The 22,883-nt window shown below is 46.5% G+C and overlaps 1 protein-coding gene across 1 annotated transcript; it reads left to right on the forward strand.

Moving 5' to 3' along the window:
- The first annotated feature begins 1,036 nt into the window (after nt 1-1,036).
- Nucleotides 1,037-20,907, forward strand: LOC140895263 (uncharacterized). The gene is given in 5 exon segments (XM_073304713.2): nt 1,037-1,381; nt 5,070-5,193; nt 5,733-5,846; nt 6,252-7,174; nt 19,474-20,907. Coding segments are annotated over 4 exon segments (2,346 nt in total). The 5' UTR covers nt 1,037-1,381; nt 5,070-5,138; the 3' UTR covers nt 20,728-20,907.
- The last annotated feature ends 1,976 nt before the right edge of the window (nt 20,908-22,883 follow it).

The following is a 22,883-nucleotide window of genomic DNA, read 5'->3' on the forward strand; positions in this document are numbered from 1 at the left end:
AGGTAATGTCTTGTATTGGACCAATTTATGTTGGTGAAAGAGACAAGCTTTTGTGCTTACACTTACATTTCCCAGAGCTGAAGAAGAGCTCTGTGTAAGCTTGAAAGCTTGTCTCTCTCACCAGCAGAAGTTGGCCCAATAAAAGATATTACCTCACCCACCTTGTCTCTCTAATACCCTGGGACTGACATAGCAACAACACTGCATACATACAAAGTCCTGTTGCACAGGGAGGGCAATGAAGCCGCTTGCTATCCTATGTGGGGTGATTATCAGCACCTAAAAAGAAAAGGAGGACTTGTGGCACCTTAGAGACTAACAAATTTATTTGAGCATAAACTTTCATGGGCTACAGCTCACTATCACTCTGTAAAACATCAAGAGCTGAATGCAGAAATGGGTGTTGCTGACTGGCTGCAGGGGTTTTTGTTTTTTTTTTGAGACAGACCAAAAAGCCTATGTCCCAGACAGCTTACAGTCTAGACCCAAAACGTTTTTTAAAATCACAAAATTGCCTTAAAAAATCATGTTTTTAAAGAAGTTTGGGGGTTATATGTTTCCCTTGGGATTTTTGAGCCTTTACGATGTATTCAGGTTATACACTCAAGCTCTCCTCCACAATCATGAGGGCTAGAAACTTTTTAATCTTAAAATACAAATAAGCTGAGATTTGCAATCATTTGACTCCAGGGGCTGGGGCTTTAAGTAGCATACCAGAGAGCTGGCAACCTTGCAAGGAATGGAGGCCTTGTGGCACCTTAGAGATGAACACATTTCTTTGAGCATCGGCTTTCGTGAGCTACGAAAGCCGATGCTCAAAGAAATGTGTTCGTCTCTAAGGTGCCACAAGGCCTCCCGTTCTTTTTGCAAATACAGACTAACACGGCTGCTGCTCTGAAACCTTGCAAGGAAGGGCTTCTGCCACCATCGTGTTTCCAGGCCGGGCAGGGGCTGGACATTCAGTAGCGTGTCTGGGGGTGTGCCCCCCCCCCCCCCCCCCACACACACACACACACACACACACACACTTTGCTAAGATGGCTGCTGCGGCTGGCCCTCGCTAGGTCCCGGATCATGCTCCCGCTAACATGCATGGAGCAGCGGCGGCCACGGTGTGAGGTGCCTGGCTCCCAGCAGCTCTGACACCTGGCCGTGCCCCGCCGGGTAGGATCCCTGGAGAGGTCCCCGCCTTCAGCAGCGCGGAGTAGCCGCTCGCCCCGCAGGCTCCGCCCAGGAAGCGTCCTTTGCCCTCCCCGGTGCCCGGGCAGGAAGCTGCAATCTGGGGGGTGAGTGGGGAGCTCTGCCCGGCTGAAGCGCCGCCTCTCTCCGGGAGGAGAGCCCGGGGCTGGAGGCTGCAACCCCTGCCCGCGTTTTCTTGCAGGTAGGTCAAACGGGGGCTGTGGAAGCGGAGCTGCAGGTGTGCGGGGGGGAGGCGTGCAGGCGTCTGCTCCCGGGGCGGGGGGCGGCGGGCGGCGGGGTCCGGCAGCCTGGGCGGGCAGCGTTCAACAGCCCGCCGCAAAAACAATCCCTCGGCGCTTCGAAGCCACGTGACTGCTATAGCAAAGACCCTGACTGTGTGTTCAGGATGGGACTTCTGCGAGAGCGGCACAGAGAGCCGCAAACTGGCCCTGCCCCTGGGGCCCCTTCCAGAGTGGGAGTGCATCCAGCACCCAGCTGAAAAAATGAGGGGCGTTTCTCTTTCCCCCCACTCCTACCTGAACCAATGTTTCCTTAGAGACCAGACTCCCTTTTCCCTTTCAGCTCCTGCTCCTTTCCATTTATTACTCTTCCTCCACGGTGCTCCCCAGGGATGCCACCCTATTTCTGCACCCCTTTCCTGTGGCACAGACCAGGAGTGTGACGCTCAATTCTTGCACCCCCTTTTGACGTTTTCCATTAGCTTTTCCTGTCCCCACTTCCTCCTGCAGCCACCCACCTTCACACAGCTTGTCCCCCTTCCCCAGGAATCATCTGTCCTCCTGCCCCTTTGCAGATTTCCGTTTGAACCCCTGCTCCATGTTTTTTATCTCACTAGCACTCCAGCTGGCAGCCCTCCCCGTCCTTGCCCCCCTCTCCAGACACACCCCAGCAGTTCCCCATTCATACACTACCATCCGGCCACAATACAGCAGTCTCCCTCTATTACTGCACCCTTTTCTGGTCAAGCAGCATGGTCTAGCAGCCCCACAATCCTCTTATTCTTGCATTCTATCCCCCTAGCATTTTCCAGCCGGCCACTTGCACCCCATTCTTTCAGCATCGCACCCTAGGATCCTCTAGCACTACACCTGACATAGCAAACTGCTGCTTGTATGTTCCACTGTCCCCACTCAGCTGATGGGGGAATTGCAATTCTGGAATGCCTGGTACCCCCTGCTTCAACCCCTTGCTGGATTATAGCCTCCCACCCTTACAAAACCGTGCGGGTTCGTTCTGCAAGCAGCATGGAGCTAGAGGATCTAGAGATATCAGCTTGCTGTGTAAATGAGGCTGAATCCCCTAGTAGCCAGTAATGGGGGCCAGAATGAAAAGGGGTCTGTCTGCTGGTGCAGAGTCCAGCCCTGTGTAAGCTTGTCTCTCTCACCAACAGAAGGTGGTCCAATAAAAGATATTACCTCGCTCACCTAGTCTCCCAAAGATAAGAGTAATACTTGCCAGGCAGGCTTGTGCTATTGAAGTAGATATATTCTTCCCTGTGGCAAAAATCTCTTACCATTGGGAGCAGAAAGTGAGCATTATTCAGTGCTGGGGAAAAATATACACAGTATAATTGGATTGCTTCCTCAAAATCTAATCTTTGCCCAGTAGTCCCCAGGGTTCACAGTGTGGAGAATGGAAGCATTACGCTGTCCGTTCTCCTGCAGGAACAGATTCCAGGAGCCTAAGGGATAGAAAATGTCTTGCTGAAAACATGGAACTCCGCACCAGAGTAATCCCTATAAACCAAAAATATCTTGGCTGAGCCATAAAAATTACATGTAGCTGAGTGGAATTAAAAGCAAAATGATAAACCTTTATTAAAACTCCAACTATGAGCATGGGTGAAGGGTTACAGACTCTTACCCTCTCCTTGGTCTGCTGGCTCAGGACAGAATGAAAACACCCCTAGAATATTGACAGGTTTCAGAGTAGCAGCTGTATTAGTCTGTATCCGTAAAAAGAAAAGGAGGACTTGTGGCACCTTAGAGACTAACCCATTTATTTGAGCATAAGCTTTCGTGAGCTATAGCTCACTTCATCAGAATATGCTTGCCAGTGGCACACAAGAATTCTAAAGCAAGGGGGAAACGGGGGAGCCATAGGATTCACTTATCTTTGCCTCCTCTGAAGAGAGACTTCATTCTCTTTGCCTGTTCCAGGCTGGCCAATTTAGTTTTACTGTGGATCTCTGCTACTGCTGCAGCACAGTTGAAGGTTGAGTATGAGGGGAAGCCCCTCTCTGCTGCTGCCTGATTGCTTATATTTTCATTCATGGTATTTCCATTGTAAGCTTATATGCTTGTTAATATCCAATAATACGGCCTCCGAATACAAGTATTGCCTGGATGTTGGGATGTTTGCCCATCCCTAACTAATATATTTTAGCAATCCCAGCAGTTACAGCCTTTGGGTCCAGCCAGTAGCGGAGCTGTATCAATGTAACCTGCTAGTGTAGACAAGACCTTGGTCACTTCTGGTTAAAGCAGGGGTAAATTGCACTGGCACAAATTGCAGATTATAGTGGTTCTGCCTGTCTACACTTGGGGTTGCTCTGATGCAGCTATGCTGTTGGGAAAGTCACCGATGGCTGAAATCCCCAGTGTAGACCAGCCCTCGGAACCAAAAGGGCCATTGAAAGTGATCTCCCCTTCCGATCCTTCACATACCCATATTGGACATATGCTAGAATAGTGTTTCATAGTGCTTGGAGTTGCCAAGAGCAGTGTAGAGCACCCTACATCTAATGGGGGCAGTTGCTGCCTGCCTATTGAGTTCCTGTAGAACTTAAAAAGTTTCTTGTGCATCTGGTATTTAAGGGAATGTAACACAATGTGGAGATCTACTTCTAGCCTGAAACAACTGGTCTGCAATTTTGCTAATCCAAGGCATTAAAAAAAAATTGAGTTGGGTCCCCCAAATCATTATTTATTTTTAAATAAATAGTTTTGGGGTTCTTTTTACTTTCCTCGTTTTTGAGCCTTTAGGGTTCAAGTTTTCAAGCTTTTATTTGCAACCATTAGGTGGAGAAATGTTTAACAAAAGCTTGAGATTCTCATGTAATCACAGGACTCAAGAAACTGGTGCTTTAAGAAAAACACCAATCTGAGGATGTTACCTGTCCTGTTCATCTTGATGGCTTATTAGATCTGAAACTTGTATACTACTAACATGTATGCACTTAACATGCCAGTAATGCCACTTTCCCAACCATTGTTGATGAGTGAATGGGCACAAGTGGGGGAAGTAGCCCATCACCTGTAAGCACTTGTTCACGCTGTGGGCTTGTCTTCCCTTGAGTTCTTACCTCCAGTTAGTTGATTGCAAATTGACTTGAAGTCACGAACACCTTTATGAAGACTTGTCTGGAAGCTCTCAATCATCTGTGGTTTCCCTGGGGATCAGCCTAGAGTAAAGAATAAACATATAACCTGGAACAAACATCTGAAAAGTATACACACTGGCCTTTACCAAAGTGTTAATGACCTAGCATTAATTAACAAACTGTTAACTTGAGGTGAAAATTCTAGTGCAGCCAGAGCCTAGGAGATACTTAAGAGTGGTAGCAAACGCTTTTTAAAAATACTACTGTAGACAGGGCAAGTTTTAGTTTTAACACGTTAGTTGGTCGTGGTGAACCGTAGGACTACCCACTCCTCCCTTTGGTTTTCTTCCTTCCCCATCCTCCTTTCTCTCTCTGTGACTTTTGAGGTTTTCCCCCTTCCCTTTTTCTTGCCATTGTGTCTCATCTGTTCTTCTCTGCAGCAACTCCCAGTTCCGGTGCCCCTCCTGCTCCTCTCACTACCTCTTGCTACTTAGCAGTGGGATTGTCCTTGGAGCAGCAAATACTGAATGGAGAATGCTTGTTTTAGGTACTATTGGCATTTTATGCTGTGGTTGTGCTGTCCAAAGACCTAGCAGGGCTTTATGGCAAAGGGCTGATGGAACTCAACAGGGATGACATGCAGGAGAACTACCAGAATCTCATCTCACTAGGTAAGGAGTCACCTTTTTTATGAGCATCTCTGAAGTGATTTCATTTGCTTCAGCACAAGGTTCTTTCCTGGGGGATTTAGACCCTTTAATCCTCAGAACCTGGGTGTGACTCTCCCTGCCCATTTAGAAGGATTTTCAGAAGTGCAGTTGACAGCCCACTCCTGTCCTTGTCTCTCACACCTGAGCATACAAACGTTGCTGGAATTTCCTGGGTTTGCAACACACCTCTACCCGGGACTGTCACCAACTTAAAAAAGGGATTCGGGGGGGGTCTCTTGTTGGCTTTTTATATAATATCATTCTCCCATTAAGAGGGATCCTTGAATCTCCTACACGGATAAAATACATCTACCATCAGAACCGTTATTCCCCGAATTGTATGCTGGAACACTTTCTCAGCCATTCAGGGGATTCATCCCTTCCAGGCTCTGCTCTGCTCCCTCCCCTCCCCATTAGAGCAGCTGGGATTAAAAACATCTTTTGTGACAAGCATTGGTTGAATATTTAACAAGCCATGATGTTTTCTTTCTCATGAGCAGGTTTTCCAATTCCTAAATGTGGCATGGCCTCCCAAATGGAACAAGGCAAAGAACTATCTGACCCAGGTCACCAGGCTCTCAAGGAAACGGAGTTCTTGACATACACCCACACAGGTGAGGATAAGCTGAACCAACTTGGAAACACTCAATGAGTGAAGTAAAAGAAGTTGGAATTCCAATAGCAACTGTCAGCTCATGGTTCTGCCTCATGTCATCTTGTTCCGTTTTGTCATTAGTTTTCTTACATTGTAACCAGTTCTCCTATCTCCTGGGCAAATATCAAGGATGGCTTTCTGCCCTTCCTGACTCACTTCTGCTAGTATTGTCTACCCTCACCTGTACGCTGAGTGTTAAGAAGAGTTGTGGAAGCTGAATTCATCCCCTCCACTCTTATTTGGGAAAGACCTGGCTTCTGACCTTCAGCAGTAGTCACAAGTCCTTTGCAAATCCTCTTCCCAGGGCTTCCTTTCTCCCAAGCACAGAGAATAACCATGTCTGGAATAATCTTATCTTTGCCAGGAGATCACAGTGGACAGGAGGAGATTCCTCAGCAGGAAGATTCTGCAAGCATGGAACTGCAGCGGGTGTTTTCAGTGAGATCCGGAGGAGACATATCCCATGGTCCGGACCTGGGAAAAGCCCATGTGAGTCAGCACAACTCAGCAATGCTACAGAGAGAGGACCCTTCAGAGAGGAAACAAACTGAATCCACTCATGGTGAACAAGACCTCCAGGAGCAAGGAGAGGACATTGTCCCCAGACGAACATCCCGATCAGAGAGACCAACCATATGTTCTGAATGCGGGAAGGGCTTCAGTCGAAGCATACACCTGATCCAGCATCAGAGAATGCACACGGGGGAGAGACCCTTCAAATGCACGGAGTGCGGGAAAGGCTTCAGCCAGAGCTCACACCTTATTCAGCACCGGAGAATCCACACGGGCCAGAAGCCCTACACATGTCACGAGTGTGGGAAGAGCTTCAGCCAGAGCTCCAACCTTATTAAACATCAGAGGATCCACACAGGGCACAAGCCCTATGTATGCACTGAGTGCGGGAAGATCTTCAGTGATAGCTCCACATGTATAAAACACCAGAGAATGCACACGGGAGAGAAGCCATACAAATGTCCCGAGTGTGGCAAAAATTTTAGCCAGCGCTCACACCTCATCCAGCACCAGAGGATCCACAACGGCGTCAAGCCCTATACGTGCATGGAGTGTGGGAAGAGCTTTGGCCAGAGCTCCGATCTGATCAACCACAGCAGGACCCACACCGGGGAGAAACCCTACAAATGCACTGAGTGTGGGAAGTGCTTCAGTGGGAACTCCAATCTGATCAAACACCAGCGGATCCACACGGGAGAGAATCCCTACCACTGTGCTCAGTGCGGGAAGTGCTTCCGCTTCCAGCCACAGCTAGTGCGGCACCAGAAACACCATGCACAGTAGGGACCACCACTGCTGGGAAGAAGGGGAATACGGCCCTGCCTGTAGGGAGTAGCTAGCTGAGCATTGCAGTGTGATGTTGGGGAGGGAGCACATCCTTAGTGTGATGATGGTTCTAGCCATTGTTTGGGAGTGGGTATGAAGCACCACAACAGGAGGAAACTGGGAAGAGTTAAATATTCAGGGGAATCATGGCCTTTTATTTTTAGTAGTGATAAGGGTAAAACGTGGATCAAATCATAACACTTTCTCCATACATTAATCAGGCTTTGGCATTCTTGCCAGACTTCACCCAGGCCTTGTGGCTCCGTTCAGAACCTAAGCTCCTGTTTCCCACTTTCTGGTACTTTTTTTAGATTAGTTCCTATTGATTATATTTATTTAACCCCACTTCCCCTACCCCACATTGTGATGGTACTTGGGCCATATCCTTGGAACTGTATTTGCTGAATAAGTGGTAGTGAAATCAATGCGTCTGTGACAAATATGCTGCTGTTTGACAACTTAGTCCATAAGAGCAAGTCAATTAACATCCTAATAGACATTTTTCTCAGAAAGATGCTTGCTCAAGTGCCCTTGTGGGTGGCACTTTATGAACATTATAAAGGTGTAATCAGTATGTAGGATGAATTTGTTTTAACTGCAGTCTGCTAATTGACAATTTGGTGAACAGAAGGAGGATGACATGCATTTGAAAAAAAAATTAAACTATTTGTTTAACTTTAATTTTAAACGAAATGTGTTCTTAAACTTTAATATGAATTTTAATTTCATAATTCTGTGGGTTTTTTTCCCCTTGAATAAACCACCTTAACTTAAACCACCATGAATCTGGAATTGTCAGTTGTTATGGAGAGGAGATTATGACATATATTTCTAAAGCTATGTCCACACTAGCACTTTTGTCTATAAAACTTGTCAGTCATGGGGGTGAAGAAAACCACCCTCTGGGCAACTTAAGTTACACTGACAGAAGCACCGGTGTGGACAGTGCTATGTCAGTGGGAGACGCTCTTCTGCCAACATAGCTACCACCGCTCGTTGGGGGTTGTTTAATTATTCTGACAGGGAGAGCTCTCTCCTGTTGGCACAGAGTGGTTACACAGGAGACCTTACAGCTGTGCAGCTGCAGCAGTACAGCTGTGCCGCTGGAAGGTCTGTAGTGTAGACATAGCCTAAGAGTAGTCATGTGCTGTGATTTTTTGGTTATAAAGTCACGACATGAAGGAAGTACAGATTTTCTGCACAGGAAGATATGGGGAGGCAGAATTTTTGGAATGGGGAAAGAACTGACCACCAAGCATGTTTTCCTAAAGCATTCTTTGCGAGAAGGAAAACTAATACAATGAATATACAGTAACTCCTCACTTACCGTTGTAGTTATGTTCCTGGAAAATGCTACTTTAAGCGAAACGATGTTAAGCGAATCCAATTTCCCCATAAGAATTAATGTGAAGGGGGGGAAGGGGTTAGGTTCCACAGACATTTTTTTTGCCAGACAAAAGACTATATCTATCTATCTATATATACACATACACACACACACACACACAATATAAGTTTTAAACAATTTAGTACTGTACACCGCAATGATGATTGTTAAGCTTCGTTGAAGTGGTGAAGTCAGAGGGTGGAAGAGGGAGGGATATTTCCCAGGGAATGCCTTACTCCTAAATGATGAACTAGCACTCGGCTGAGCCCTCAAGGGTTAACACTTGTTAATGTAGCTTCTCACTCTACAAGGCAGCATGAATGGAGGGAGGGGAGACAGCATGGCAGAGAGAGACAGACACACACCGTGTGTGTGTGTGTGTGTGTGTGTGTGTGTGAGAGAGACGTGCATTGCCCCCTTTAAGTACGCTGACCATACTCTAAGTACACTGCCTTTTTAAGTAGACCAGCAAGTTGAGACAGCAGCTGCTGCCAGCAAGCTCCCTCTGTCCTGAGCCCTGTCGTGTCCCCACCCTGCTCTGTGGAGATGGCCTAATGGAGTAAAGGAGTGGGGGAAGGGGACACCTGACATTAGTACCCCTCTTCCCCATCAGCCCCACACAGCAAGCAGGAGGATCCCAGGAGCAGCTCCAAGGCAGAGGCCAGGAGCAGCACATGGCAGTGGGGGGAGGGACAGCTGAACTGCCGGCAAGTGATAGCCTGCTGGGTGGCTGCTGCACAGGGAACTTAGGGAAGCAGGGAGCCGATAGGGGGACTGCTGGTCCATCCTGGTTCCAAGCCCCCACCACTAGTGCTCCAATGGGCTGCTCTTTCTGCAAGCAGTGGACAAAGCAGGTGGCTGCCAAACAACATTATAAGAGAGCATTGCAGGGCTTTAAATGAGCATGTTCCCTAATTGATCAGCAACATAACAACAAACAATATTAACAGGGATGACTTTAAGTGAAGAGTTATTGTATCCCCCTCTAAAAGGGATGTTGGTTCAGACAAAAGCTTGGTGGTACTGGATAGGGGTGGAATTGGCAATAATATGGAAGGTGCTGATACCTCTAGCTCCAAAAAACTTTGTGGTAAACAAAATACCTATTGAGATGCCTGTTCCATCCTCAAAGCCAAGTGGGGAAGAAATTATTTCATTATTTAGTCTAGAACGAAAATGGTTAAATATGTTGAGTTGTAAATACACACACACACACACACACGCACAAAATCTGAATGTAGGGATAGCGATAATGATGGGCTTTTAAGACCGCGACCAATTCCAATGATAGGAGGCTGGCAAGGGCAAAAAGCAAGAGGTGACATAAGAATGGCGATCCTGAGAAAAAGTGCAAGCCATGAAATGCACACGATGTTACTGAAGCTATGGACTGCTTAGCCAGAGGCAGTAACACCCTAGTGCTGCCAGGCCTAGGAGAGTATCTATTTAAAATATTTGTTCTCATTTCTATGGATTTTCTTTGCCTGTTTAAGAAAGAGTTCTGTTGAAATGTTACAGAAAATTGAGTTTGGTGTTTGTACAGGTGAACAAACATTGACTATCCTATATCCTTACATTAAGGAGACTTATACCAGGCTTCGACCCATTGCTAGTATTTGCCACAATATTGTGGCATCCCTGTACCTCTCCAGAACTGATGCTGTGTTCCCATTCTAATGTCACAAATGTACTGATCCCAAACTGGAGTCATTCTTTGCTTCCACCAGGTAGCTGGATGAGAATCTCTCCTCCCCTATTTGAATGTCTGCAGTAGGTGCATTCAGCCTTGTCCCCGCAGTAGTCCCATTAAGGTGTCAACTTGGGTACCCAAAAGCACTAGTTAATTCTGCAATTGTCAGCATTGTCTTTCATACAAACTGTATCCCAAATGCCTTAGTGTTCCCTAATAGCAGCAAAAGAAAGTGGCTGAAGAGAAGAGAGTTGATTTCAGAGGAGGTCCATAGAGATGGAAAACTGGTACAGTGGAGGGATGCAGGATGGTCGTTCTGCATGGCAGGAGATGGATATTATGCCAACAACAGGGTGACTGACTGAAGTGGCAGAAGAGAACTCATTGCATGAGTGGAAGGAGAACATTATTTTCCAGCTGTCTGCATTGTACAAGTGAAACCTGCGCTCACAATTTCCCATTACCCACATGCAATCTGGGATTGTAGCTGGCTTTCTCCTTCAGGCTCAGCACCACCTGCAGGAACCCTAACCAATGAACTACCTCTCTGCCTGTGTGAGAGCAGAGTAGAATTCTGGGGTTAGTCAGTGCACAGAGAATCCCTGAGTGCAAACAACTCCCTTTCACAAAGGTAGAGCAGGAGTGGAGCTGTTCCCCCAGGCCGTCCTTCCAGGGTGTGATGGGAAGCGAAGAACCCATTGTGGCTCTACCTTTGCCCTTACAGAGAAGGGGAGTGAAGATTCTTCCCCACTTGCAGTATCTTTCCCACTAGCCATCACCTTTGAAGGAAAGCTCACCAACCCCAAAGAGGATCCCAGCAGTACCCTCTAAAGAAGGACCTGTATTGGGGAGGTGCCTGGGATGAGAGGTTTGTCCACACCAAATTCTCCCAATTTGTTTGTTTTCTGTGTGGGGTTTGCTTATTTGTAATTGCAAAAAAGGATAGTTACATGGCTATATGATATTTTTTGTCATCTGCAAATTTTTAGATTTTCTTCCAGTTCATTGATAAAAATGAGGGTGCAAGACCAATCTCTGTGGGACCTCACTAGAAACACACCCTCCTTTAATTCTTTATTAATCAATTCCTGTATCCGCTGCTTCATTATCTTGCTCAGGATCCATGCCAGATTGACAGACCTATAATTTCCTCATCTTCCCATTTACCTTTTTTAATATTGGCACAACGTTAGCTTTCATTCAGTTTTCTAGGATTTCCCCAGTGTTTCAAGACTTACTGAAATTTACATTAGTGGTCCAGTGAGCTACTCAGCCAGCTCTTTTAAAACTCTTGGATGCAAACTAGCCAGACCTGCTGATTTTAAAATGTCTAACTTTAGTAGCTGCTGTTTAACATCCTCTGAGATACTAGTGGAATGGAAAGAGTGTTACATATAACTACGTTGCTTTTTTCCCAAATACAGAATACTTCTGCCTTTTCTTTATTATTACAGATAATTCTACCATTTACATATAGTAATGGACCAATACTCTTGTTAGGATTCTTTTTGTTCCTGATATAAAATAAGTGGTTATGTCAGATTTTCCTTTTCCACAAAAAGAATAACTTAAAAATAAGTGTGATGGATAGCTTAAGAGAGTGGCAATGGAGCCTGAAATGAATGGAGAAGCAGGGAATATGACTGAGGACAGGAATTTGTTATATTTATGTATAGGGAATGAGTCAACTGAATGTAACTATTAGCGGGATAAAGTATGTTAGCCAAATGCTACGACTAAGTGATCCACAGGGAAACAGCTAGTGTTGACATTAGCTAATGGTGGTGGTGTGTTTCAGCAAGAACATACCATTGAGATCATTGGTATTGTGCTATGCTTCTACTAGGGTCTGTCACTGAAGGTTGTCAATAAATCTCGCTGGATCAGGCCCCTCAGAGATATTGTTTCAGTCTGCCTACAGGTTGGGGAAGACAGCACTGCAGAAGGTTTTCCTTAGGACCAGAAAGGCTAGAAGCTACTTTTTTCTTGCCTTGACTTTTTTTTTTTAATAAAAGCTTCTGTTCTGGAGAAATATTAAAAATTCCAAGAATCCCTGGAAAGACCCTAAACCAGTGCTACGTAATTCAAAGATTTTAAGGCCATTAGAGTTTGCAAATCCTTATTTGAAATTAAACATTTTCACAACTGCCTTACATTTGCTCTAGATTAAGAGTAAAAAAAGTATGAATTATAAACATATAAAATGTATTGGGGGATAAGGAGTGTTGGGAGGTTGACAAAGAATACTGGACCTTCAAGGGTAAGGGTCTGCAGCAAGTCAAAGAGCAAGATTCTTTCCTTTAGATGGCAATAAAATTTTCAACAGCCTCCACCCTTCCCCAATTGCCTTTTGTGACCGCTGATTGTGAAACACTGTCTTTGTTAGACGTTCTAGTTTGACCCTCCTGTCTAACACATGCCATAATGCAGAATCTCCACAACCTGTAGATCAAGTGCCCCCTCTTAATAAACCAACAACCAGTTGCTCGAGTGGCCCTGGGGTCAGCCACACAAGCTGCTGCAAAAGTCACAGAGGTCGGAGGAAGTCACGGAATCCATGACTTCCGTGACCTCCTTGACAAACACAGAGCCTTAATCATAACTGATGCAGAATCCATTAAGTTGTAGTATGGCAATTAAATTGCAAGACCCAAACTCATGGTGTAGCTGTGCAGTAAGGCTTCTATGCAGTGGTGTGATCATTTCAGAATGGTTAGATATTACCCACTCTGCAGTTGAGAGGCATCTTCTTTGAATGTCTTCTAAGGATGATACTCATTGCTGGCTGAATCATATGCCCCTTTATCTATCAACCAAAGAACAAACGTCTGCAGCAGTTGGGGCACAAAAGTACCTGACCTCTGTAAACTACAATCACCTGGCTTTGGATAATATTCTGAGGCTTTTATTTTGGCTATTTTAGACCAAAGGATTGAAGTGGTATTATACAAAACACTTGTTAATTTGAAAGCTGCTCAGCAGGCTCACTCACCAGAAGAACATCCACAAAATATTTGGATGACTTAAGTGCCTGCTTCAGATTATTATCAACTTGGATAGCATTGGCTAATGTTACGTTGCATAGACAATGATAGACTTGCCCTGTCCATGCTTTGCATGGAATAAAATTGCAGAACCACAATGTTTTTCAAATCTTGCCTGTAATTTGCTACTAGAATAGCTTGCAGTTTCTACATCTGATGGAAGTAGGGCTTTATATCTTTGTAGCAGGTTGGACAGAAGAACTTTCTTGTACATAAGATCATTGTCTAGCTCTCATCTGATAAAATGCAATGCCAAAAGGAGACTGTATTGTTGCACTGTAACTAGGTGGTTTTGCTTTCCTACTCAAGTAGGAAGAAATGCAGTGCTGAGTGATAGACTGCATCCTTAGCAATCAAGTCTTCCAAGGATATTCTGTGCAACGTCATCATCTCCTCTTTGAAGTGGTGCCTCCCTAAGACTGGTTGCTCTCTCAAAAGTTTCTCTTTTATGAAGTTTCTTGTCTTGTGTGTTTTTCTCAGGCAAACAATGCAACAGGACCAATTCTTTTCCAGCACTGGTGGCTTTGGACAGTTTTGCGTTCTTTTGATTTTATTGACAAATAAGTTTGTGGGGAGTCTTTTTCTCTTTGATGTAAGCTATTAGCGGCTTGTATCCTCCATACTGACCTGTGCATAAGTGTCACTGAATTAAAAAGCTACTTTCTAGAATATTTCCAAGGCTATTACTGCATGCATAGGCAATTACAAATTTAAATCTTCTACTGGGCAGACTCCAGGGTACATTGTACAACAAAAGCTTAAAAATCGGAAAGTATTAACAGCAGGAATTCATGTATATTTCTGTCTACCCACTATCAGGTACAAACTATGAGCTTACTACTGCTACTAATCACAATCTTCAGGGTGAGACTGATCTGGTCAGCAAATTTCAATTAAAAATATAAAAAACTATTCTAATCACTTGTGAGATATTTTGACAAGTAAGTGTATGCAATGTGAGGACATTTCATGTTAGTATAGTACATTGCAAAATGTTGCTATTTGCCATTTTTGCCACGTGATAAACAGCTTAAACTTTTTCTGGAAAATAAACAAACTTGCTTATGCAAAACCAATCAAAATAGTTCAGTACATTGTCATTTGGTAGCTTTGACCAATAATCACCACAGTGAGGTGTTGTCATGTTGCAGTTTTTCTGAAGTTGTGCCAAAACATGACGCTCTCTCATTTTGGATGCCATTGTTACACCTCGCCTGCAGGTTTACCAAACCACCTGGCAGCTCCACATCATACTCCAGCTAAACATACATAAAATAAGCTTTGAAGTGATATGCAATGTGGGTGTGTGCAGGATGCCTACAGTAAACTCCCGAAATATGGCACTTTTTGGAGGATTTCTGCATGCCTCAAGCTGTCACCGCAAAGTATAGCTCAAAATCCCTGATCCGGAAGCTGGGGAAAGGTTCTCATTCGATTCAGTGCACCTCAGCAGTACTGCTCTGACAGGAAGTTGTCACTGGAGCTGCACCTTGAGGTAAGCTGGGCGAGTCACCTGCTCCTCCCAGGAAGTGTGTTGTGCTCTTCCTTGCCGGAAGCTGCAACCCATGAGCGCTAGTAAAGCAGGAATACAAAGGAGGAGAGAGAGGAGGCAGCTCCTAGTTCAGGCTATGATCCCAGTTATGTTTCCCTGCAGTTAGGACAAAAAGGGACTTTCCTAACCCTCCCCACAGGGAGTTTAACGTGAACGGGAAACACATCTAAGGCCAGATCTTGGGGGATTTAGAAAATGCTACAACAGCTGAAAGTGGGTCTAGCAAGGCTCAGTGCAGCATAGGCTCTGTTCTCTATCAGACACTACACCCGGCTCTGGCAGAGGGGCTGGCTGAGGTCTTAATCAATCTCTTCCATCTCTACCTCCTGTGATCCTCTGACATCTGGGAGCAAGCAGAGTGCTGAGTAGGGGACTCACCATGCAGTGAGGTCTCTGCTGGCAATCAGCAGTGCAGGGCATGCTGCACAGGATTCGGAGCACACAAATGCTCTGAACTGCAGATTGGAGAGTGGTTATGGGTTGACTGAAAAGGGGATACAGAGAATGCTCCTTTCCCCACTTGCAAGACCGGAGTGTAGTTTCCACAGCAATATTTGCCAAGAAGATTTGTGCCATCCCAGGGAAGGGAGTATACCCTAAGGGTTAGAGCATTAGATTAGTTTAAGGGAGTGGGACTTCAAGAGACAATTGGCCCCACTGATTATCCTCTACCATGACTCCCTGAAGCCAGCCAGCCCTACACCACCTTCCCTGTCCAGGCAGGCACCAACAGAGGGGATCAGGGCTGTTCAGGAGCATCTGGGCTTCTGCAGGCTCAGGCCTGCTCACTGACACCTGCTGAATTTCTCTGCTTCTGTCGCCATAGTAACTGCAGCCCAAGGCCCTGTTGCTTTGCTTCTCCCCTCGAACAAGATAGCTGCTTCTTTCACCTCAGCCCCCTCGCTAACCTCCCACCTTGTTCCTCAGTTTGTTGTCCCACCTGACACCATGAGCCACGCTCCTGGCCCAGCCTTTGGACTCCCCATGCGGCCACCTTTTCCCTCCTCTCCTCCTCCAGTCTAGCCAGCCTCTCCCAGAGGTCAGCCTGCACCCAGGGAATAGCAGAGAGCAGCAGATGGTGGCATTGCTCCTTACGCCCGCCTTCCAGGTGAGCTGGGGAGTAGTTCACTCTGCTGTTTCTTGAATGAAGACAAGGGGCCAGATCCTCAAGACTGGTGCCCTTGGAGCAGCCGTGTAAGCTGCCTTTACACCTCCCTGAGCCTCAGCCTGTTGGGTGCTGCTCTAGTCCTGCAGTGTAGCTTACAGCATCCTCCCAAGTCATTCCAAGGGCTTGTCTACACTCACAGTGCCGCAGTTGCATAGCTGCACCGGTGCTGCAGCGCTTAGTGAGGATGCTGTCTACGCCGATGAGAGAGCTTCCCCAAGACGGCAGCTATATCTATGGGGGAAGCCCTCCTGTCACACAGCACTGTCTACACCGGCAGTTAGGTCAGTTTAACTGCATCACTCGGGCATAGGCACCAACTCCTTATGTGCTCCGGAAAAAAAAAAAGGGTGCTCAGCAGCCCCATGGATCAGGTCCTTCCCTACCCCCCATCCCTCCCACCCACCGGTGGCCCTGCCAGTCAGCTCCTCCCTCTCTCTCCCAGCGCCTCTTGCCCACCACCATCAGCTGTTCAGCAGCATGCAGGAGATGCAGGGGCAGGGGGGAGGAGCGAGGGCAGGAAAGGGTGGAGTGGGGGGTCGAGAACTCCCCAGGAACACAGAAAGTCAGTGCCTCTGCTTAGGGATGCAGATTTTCCACACCCCTAAGCAACATAGTTATACCAACATAAGTTCCTCCAAGACTCAGTTGCACTGGCTGGCAACAGCACATGAGGATTAGCTGGATATAGCTACAGTCCCTACTCCCAGTGTGGGGCCTTGGGAGGCAGTGACATACAAGCCACTATGCTGGTCTTATCCCACCTTAGGATTCCCTCTCTTTGGGAGAATACTCATGTACCCAATTAATCCAAAACTGCCACAGGCCGGACTAGGATCTGGGTCCAAAGAATCTCTCTGATGTCAGGGGAGCGGGACAGGTGTACGCTGCAAGGCTCTAAGTATCCCAGCTGCTGCTATGTTGGGATGCTGCACCAGGAAGAGAGCAAACTCCCATTCTGCATTGCCCTGCCTCTCCACTAAGGGCCTGTCCTAGCATAGGTTTGAGGAGAATAAGAAGATCGCTGATACCTAAACTGTATATTTGTTTGTGTTCAAACAGTGAACCTGCAATATAAATACCTCCCTGGATCCAAGGGTGCCATTGTGACCAGATCAGTGAAGGGAAGTTGATGTAGGAGACAAACAGATGAGGGGCTTCTGAAGAGCTGGGAGGAGAAGGAGCCTTTGATTGCTCTGAATGGACCCAGGAACTGGCTCCTTCCACCTCTCTAGTCTCCCCTGGGGGTTTCAAATCATGCAACTATCATTACATTAAACATTTAACTAACTGCTATACTTTCTTATTGCTTTTTGTTAGCAGGATTTCCTATTCCAAAGATAGACTTTGAATCTCAGATGGAACAGGGGGAAGAGCTGGGTGTCCCAAATATCCAACCCTCATGCACAAGTGAGGAATAAGTTAAACATTTACATCTCTCCTAGATTCCTCAACTGTAAGGCTAGCAGGGGCCATTATGATCCTGTAGTCTGATCCTGTATAAAGAGGCAATAGAATTTAACCCAGTTTTTGCATCTAGCCCAGTGACTTGTGATTGAACTACAGCTTCTCTTTTAGAAAGACTTCGAATCTCAATTTAAAGAATCCAAGTAATAGACAATCCACCACATCTCTTGGTAATCTGTTCTACACGTAATAAAAAAAGACAATCTGTGCCCCAGACATCTTACATTCTTTTTGGATACCAGCCCTGCCACTTTGCAAGTCAGCTTTGCAAAATTCTGTTCAGCTAAAATGAGTCATATTTTTTAATATTTTGATGGTCAAGTCAAATACCATTGTTTATTTCATCCTCATGATAAAAGAAGGGCAAGATTTTGTGCATGGCCTAATAAAATTTTCGTGACAGTTTTGCAAGGCTGATTGACACAATATTTTTGATTTCTAGTTAGATGGTTAAATGTTAGATGGTTAAATATAACTTAACATACAGTACATGCAGCGTGCATGAGTTAGAGAGAGCTATGAGAACCTCAGCATTTATATTTCCTGACTTCTGCGTTTAAATTCTAACCTTAATGTTGCACTAACAGTAGTCTTTAATAATGCATTGCATTTAGCATTTGTATTTAGTAACCATTAAAGGATTTTTCAAAAGTGCTCAGCATTGTAGTCACTGGTAAAATATCCACTGGATTCAATGGGAGCAGAGTTAGGAAGCTATAAATGCTTCTGAAAATCCCACCCTAAATTGTTTTTTACCCAATGTCAGCTCCTTTAAAATGTTCAGTAAAAGAAAGCTGAAATTAAAAAGGCTTCAAATCCTTGGATACATGGGCACAATTCCCAGTAAAGTATCTGAGGATAGAACTGATCCAGGTGTCTGAATGTGGGGACAGGGAGCTCAGACAAACTGTCCACTCCTCTTGTGCACAGTGTCTGCTATGCCTGGCACATGGTCCTTTCCCTCCTGTGTGCTCCTCCCTCCTCTTGTACAATCACTAGACCTCAACTTCTCCTCTAGTACATCCCAGAATTTCTCTCCTTTTTATTTTCTCTTTTGTCTCCTCTCACTTTCCCACATTTTCTATTTTTTCTTATCCCCTCCTTTCTTTGGTCCTTTTTCTCGACCCTACCCTATCCTGTCTGTCTCTTTCTGTTCTGTGTGCAATTAGATTTTTTTCTCTCTCACCTCCCCATGTGGTGTCCCCTTTTTTCTTTTGTTCATTTGCTGCTTTCTTACTCCCCCCGTCTCTCTTCTCTTGCTCATAAGTTGCCTCCCTTTCACCTTCTCACATTTTCCTTCTTCACCCCAACCTCTTTAGTCAGCTCCCATTTGATCTACCATCAAACCCTAGTGCTGTGCTGTGCTGTGAAAGGATGAAGTGAAATTAACATATCCAATGAGTTAGTGCTACTGCTCTATGAGTGATCCTGTTAATTTCTTATTGCTGCTCCCTTGCAGATGGGGAGTGAATTAGCAAAGGCAGAGCAGATCTTTGGAAAATGCACCTACCAAGTCCTTGTTTCTGCCTCTGGGAAGAGTTTTGTGGGATTTATATCCTGATTTTCAAGCTTATCAACACTATTTTTACAAACAAAAAAACCCAACAACCGTGAGCCCTTTGCAATTTCCCTTCCCAAAGTTTTCATTCTGTCAAATAAAAGACATGAATCATGTCTGAATTTTCCTTCTTTCCAGCAGATGATGGGATGGTGAGTAGAAATCAGGTGCAAAATCCTCAGCAGAAAGGCTCTGAGAGATCACTTGGGCTGTTATCGGGAAGCTCTAACAGGAATGTTTCCCTGAGTCCTGACCAGGGAAGAAACTGTCTGGTCAGCACAGGTCAGAAAGAGAGCAGAGAAACTCTGGAGAGAAGAGACAAGACACAATACCTCCAAAACACTGTAGGAGACCCAAAGGCTTCGCTGTCCAGGGCAGAACCCAGATGAGAGAGAAATCAAACGTGTGTACTGAATGTGGAAAAAGCTTCACTTGAGGCTCAGCGCTTACCCAGCATCGGAGAACCCACATGGGGGAGAGACCTTACAAATGTGCTGAGTGTGGGAAGAGCTTCCTCCGGAGTCCCGACCTCGTTCTGCATCGGAGAACCTACACAGGAGAGAGACCCTACAGATGCATGGAGTGTGGGAAGAACTTCAGTGTCCGCTCCAACCTTATTAACTACCAGAGAATCCAGGTGGGGGAGAGACCCTATAGCTGTACAGAGTGTGGGAAGAGCTTTGGCCGGAGTGCAGACCTTATTAAACATCAGAGGACCCACGCTGGGGAGAGGCCCTATAAATGCACTCAGTGCAGGAAGAGCTTCAACCAGGGCTCAGACCTGGTGAAACATCAGCAGATCCACACAGAAGAGAAGCCCTATCAGTGTGCTGAGTGTAGGAAATGTTTCCGGCAGAGCTCGGACCTGGTCAAACACCGGAGGACTCACACGGGAGAGAAGCCCTATAAATGTACCCAGTGCGGGAAAGGGTTCGTCATCAGCTTCATCCTCACCACCCACCAGCTGGTGCACACCGGAGAGGGACCCTACCAATGCCCCAGCTACAGGAGAAGCATCAGAGAGCACTCTGGACTGATTGGCCACCGGGCAGAGAAGTCCTACCAGTGTGCTGAGTGCTGGAAAACCTTTGCTCAGACCTCGACCCTGGTTAGACACCAGATCACCCATATGGGACAGAGACCTTACAAATGTCCAGACTGTGGGAAGGGCTTCAGCCGCAGCTTCAACCTCGTCCAGCACCACAGGACCCACGCAGGGGAGAGACTCTACCGCTGCACCAGCTGCGGGAAGAGCTTCGGGATGAGCCTGCACCTCGTCAAGCATTGGAGAACCCATACTGGAGGGAGACCCTACCAGTGTGCTGACTGCGGGCAGTACTTCGTCGAGTGCTCCAACCTCCACAGTCACCAGAGGAGCCACGCCGGGGAGGAGCCCTACAGCTGTGCCGAGGGTGGGAAGGGATTCAGTCGGAACGCCACCCTTCACAGCCACCAGAGCATCCACCGGGGAGAGAAACCTTCCCAGTGCACCCAATGCGGGGAGAGCTTCCGATACCAGCCACAGTTCAGACAGCACCAGAGACTGCAACCGGCTGCTGGGCACAGAGCCTTGCAGGACTGGGGGTGGGGCAGTGCTGGGCAGTGGAGTAAGGGTGTGTGTGAAAAGGAGATGAACTAGTCAGGAATCAATGAGCTGGCAAGAACCAGAACAGGAAGGAATCAGATAATGGGAGGAGTGATCATCTGGAGGCTGTGGGGAGGGATGAGATTAAATGGAGTCACATGGTGCAGCTGAGATCTGTAGACCCAGATTTCCCAAAATTACCTTGGATTTTGAGTGCCAAGCTCAAGACACCCAGAAGATGATTTTCAGAAGTACCAGACCCTAGCAACTGCAAGGCAATGGGAGCTGCAGGAGTTCAGCACCTCTGAAATTCAGACACCGGGTGTCACAGGTTAGGCATCCAGTATTCGAAGAGAACACTTTTGAAAATGTCTGCTTTGATAAATGTGCTTGCAAGTCTCAGTGGTTAACCTGACATAGAAATGTGTTCCCTACACTTGACCCAGGACTTAACACCAAACTTTCAAAGGAGGACTCTGGTTTGATCAGAAGATCCTGCCTGCTTGAGCTTTGTCTACCCTGTAGAAATTTGGCATCCTTGCCACTCTTTGGATCCCCCAGCGCTCCTGTAGCACACCATGCCTTCACAAACAAAATTACTCCCAACAGTTCACAAGCTCAGTTCACACAGACATTTGGATTGCACTTGACCTGAGCAAGGCTAATGCCATGGCATCTGCCGCTGTCCCATTCTCCATCAATACAGTACAAGTGTAGGCAGCAAGTACCGGTGTAATAGCCTCCACAATGCACACTGCCCTCTGCTTCTCTCCCACACTGCACCAGGCATTGGTCAGGCAGCCTGTTCAGCCTAGTCTCTGTACTCTGCTGGCTCAGGTCAAACTCCCCGAAGCCCCTTACCTATCCAAAGAGTCCTGCACACACCCAACATCTCATTGCACACGGTTTCTCATCCCTATCCCTTCTTTGTGATTGCTGTGTTAGCAAGCCAATTTCAGGGCATAGCTCAAGAAGACGCCACTACATGAAAGGACCCTCCAGGGAAACTGTTCAAAGCTTTATATTGAACGCAACCTCCCACTGAAGCCTTTTCCTTAAATGACAAGTTTACACAGCCAGTCCTTGCTTTACAGAAGCTGTACTTAAGTATAGTCTTTCTACACCTCCCTAGAGATACAGCATGGCCCAGTGGTTAAAACACAGACTTGGGAGCCAGGGTCTGCCACTGATTTGCTATGTGGCCTTGGGAAGCTCACTTCAACTCTGGGGCTCAGTTTCCCCATCTGTTAAATGGGGTTAATATTGACCTACCTCTCAATGTGTTGTGCAGATTAATTCATTTTTTGTAAAGCACTTTTGAGCTCCTTAGACGGAAGGTGCTGTGGACAAACAAGGTATTATAATGGACATTCATTTGCATCCTGTGTGGAAGGCACTGCTGATTAGCCCTGCAATCCCCTCAGGGCTGGTAGGCTTTCATTAAAGAAATAAAAGTAAAGAACTTTGCTCTATGCCAGAAGTGAGTCTCCAAGGGCAGAGGGGACAGTATGGGTAAAGGCAGGGCAGGGAAGAGTGCAAGTGCAAATGACAAGGAGTGTGTGCATCTGAGGATACGTCAGACCCTGTTGCTCCATTTTTGGCGAGCTACACAGGACTCTCTTTCTCTTGCTTCTCTAGCTAGGATTGGGACCCCAAGGTGAGGCATTTAGGGAAATTCCTTTACAGGTGACCTGCAAAGGAAAATAATTGGGCTTGTGCCTTCTTTTGCCTCTCTGTGGTGGAGGAAGGAGCCCCCCCCCAAAGAAGCATTTTTACATTAGAGATTCATGTCTTGTCTATCCTGCAAGCCTCTATGGTGGCTGCAGGGCTGGTGCATTAATTATTTATACCCAGTCTAAAGTACCTACTACCCTAGTGATTAGAGCGTTGACCTGGGAGATCTGTGTTCAAGTCCCTGATCCAAATCAGGCAGTCAGGACTTGGATACAGCTCTCCAGAATCCCAGCTGTTCTAGACACACACACCAGCTCCCTCTGTCTCTCACGCCTGGCTGACTTTTGTGTGAGGCCCAATGCAGTAGGCGTGCTCTGAGAAAGCCTCCTGGCTCAGCCCCAGGGGTAAGACAGGTAGGGGAATGCCTCATTTGAGAATCCTGAGCTAGGGCTCCAAGCAACTCAGGAGCTATGGAACAGCATCAGGACTTAGGTGGCTTTGCGCATGTCGCTGGCACAAACATAGGTGCCTAAAGG

Source organism: Lepidochelys kempii, chromosome 1 (assembly GCF_965140285.1).
Source record: "Lepidochelys kempii isolate rLepKem1 chromosome 1, rLepKem1.hap1, whole genome shotgun sequence".
NCBI classification, from domain to species: Eukaryota; Metazoa; Chordata; order Testudines; family Cheloniidae; genus Lepidochelys; species Lepidochelys kempii.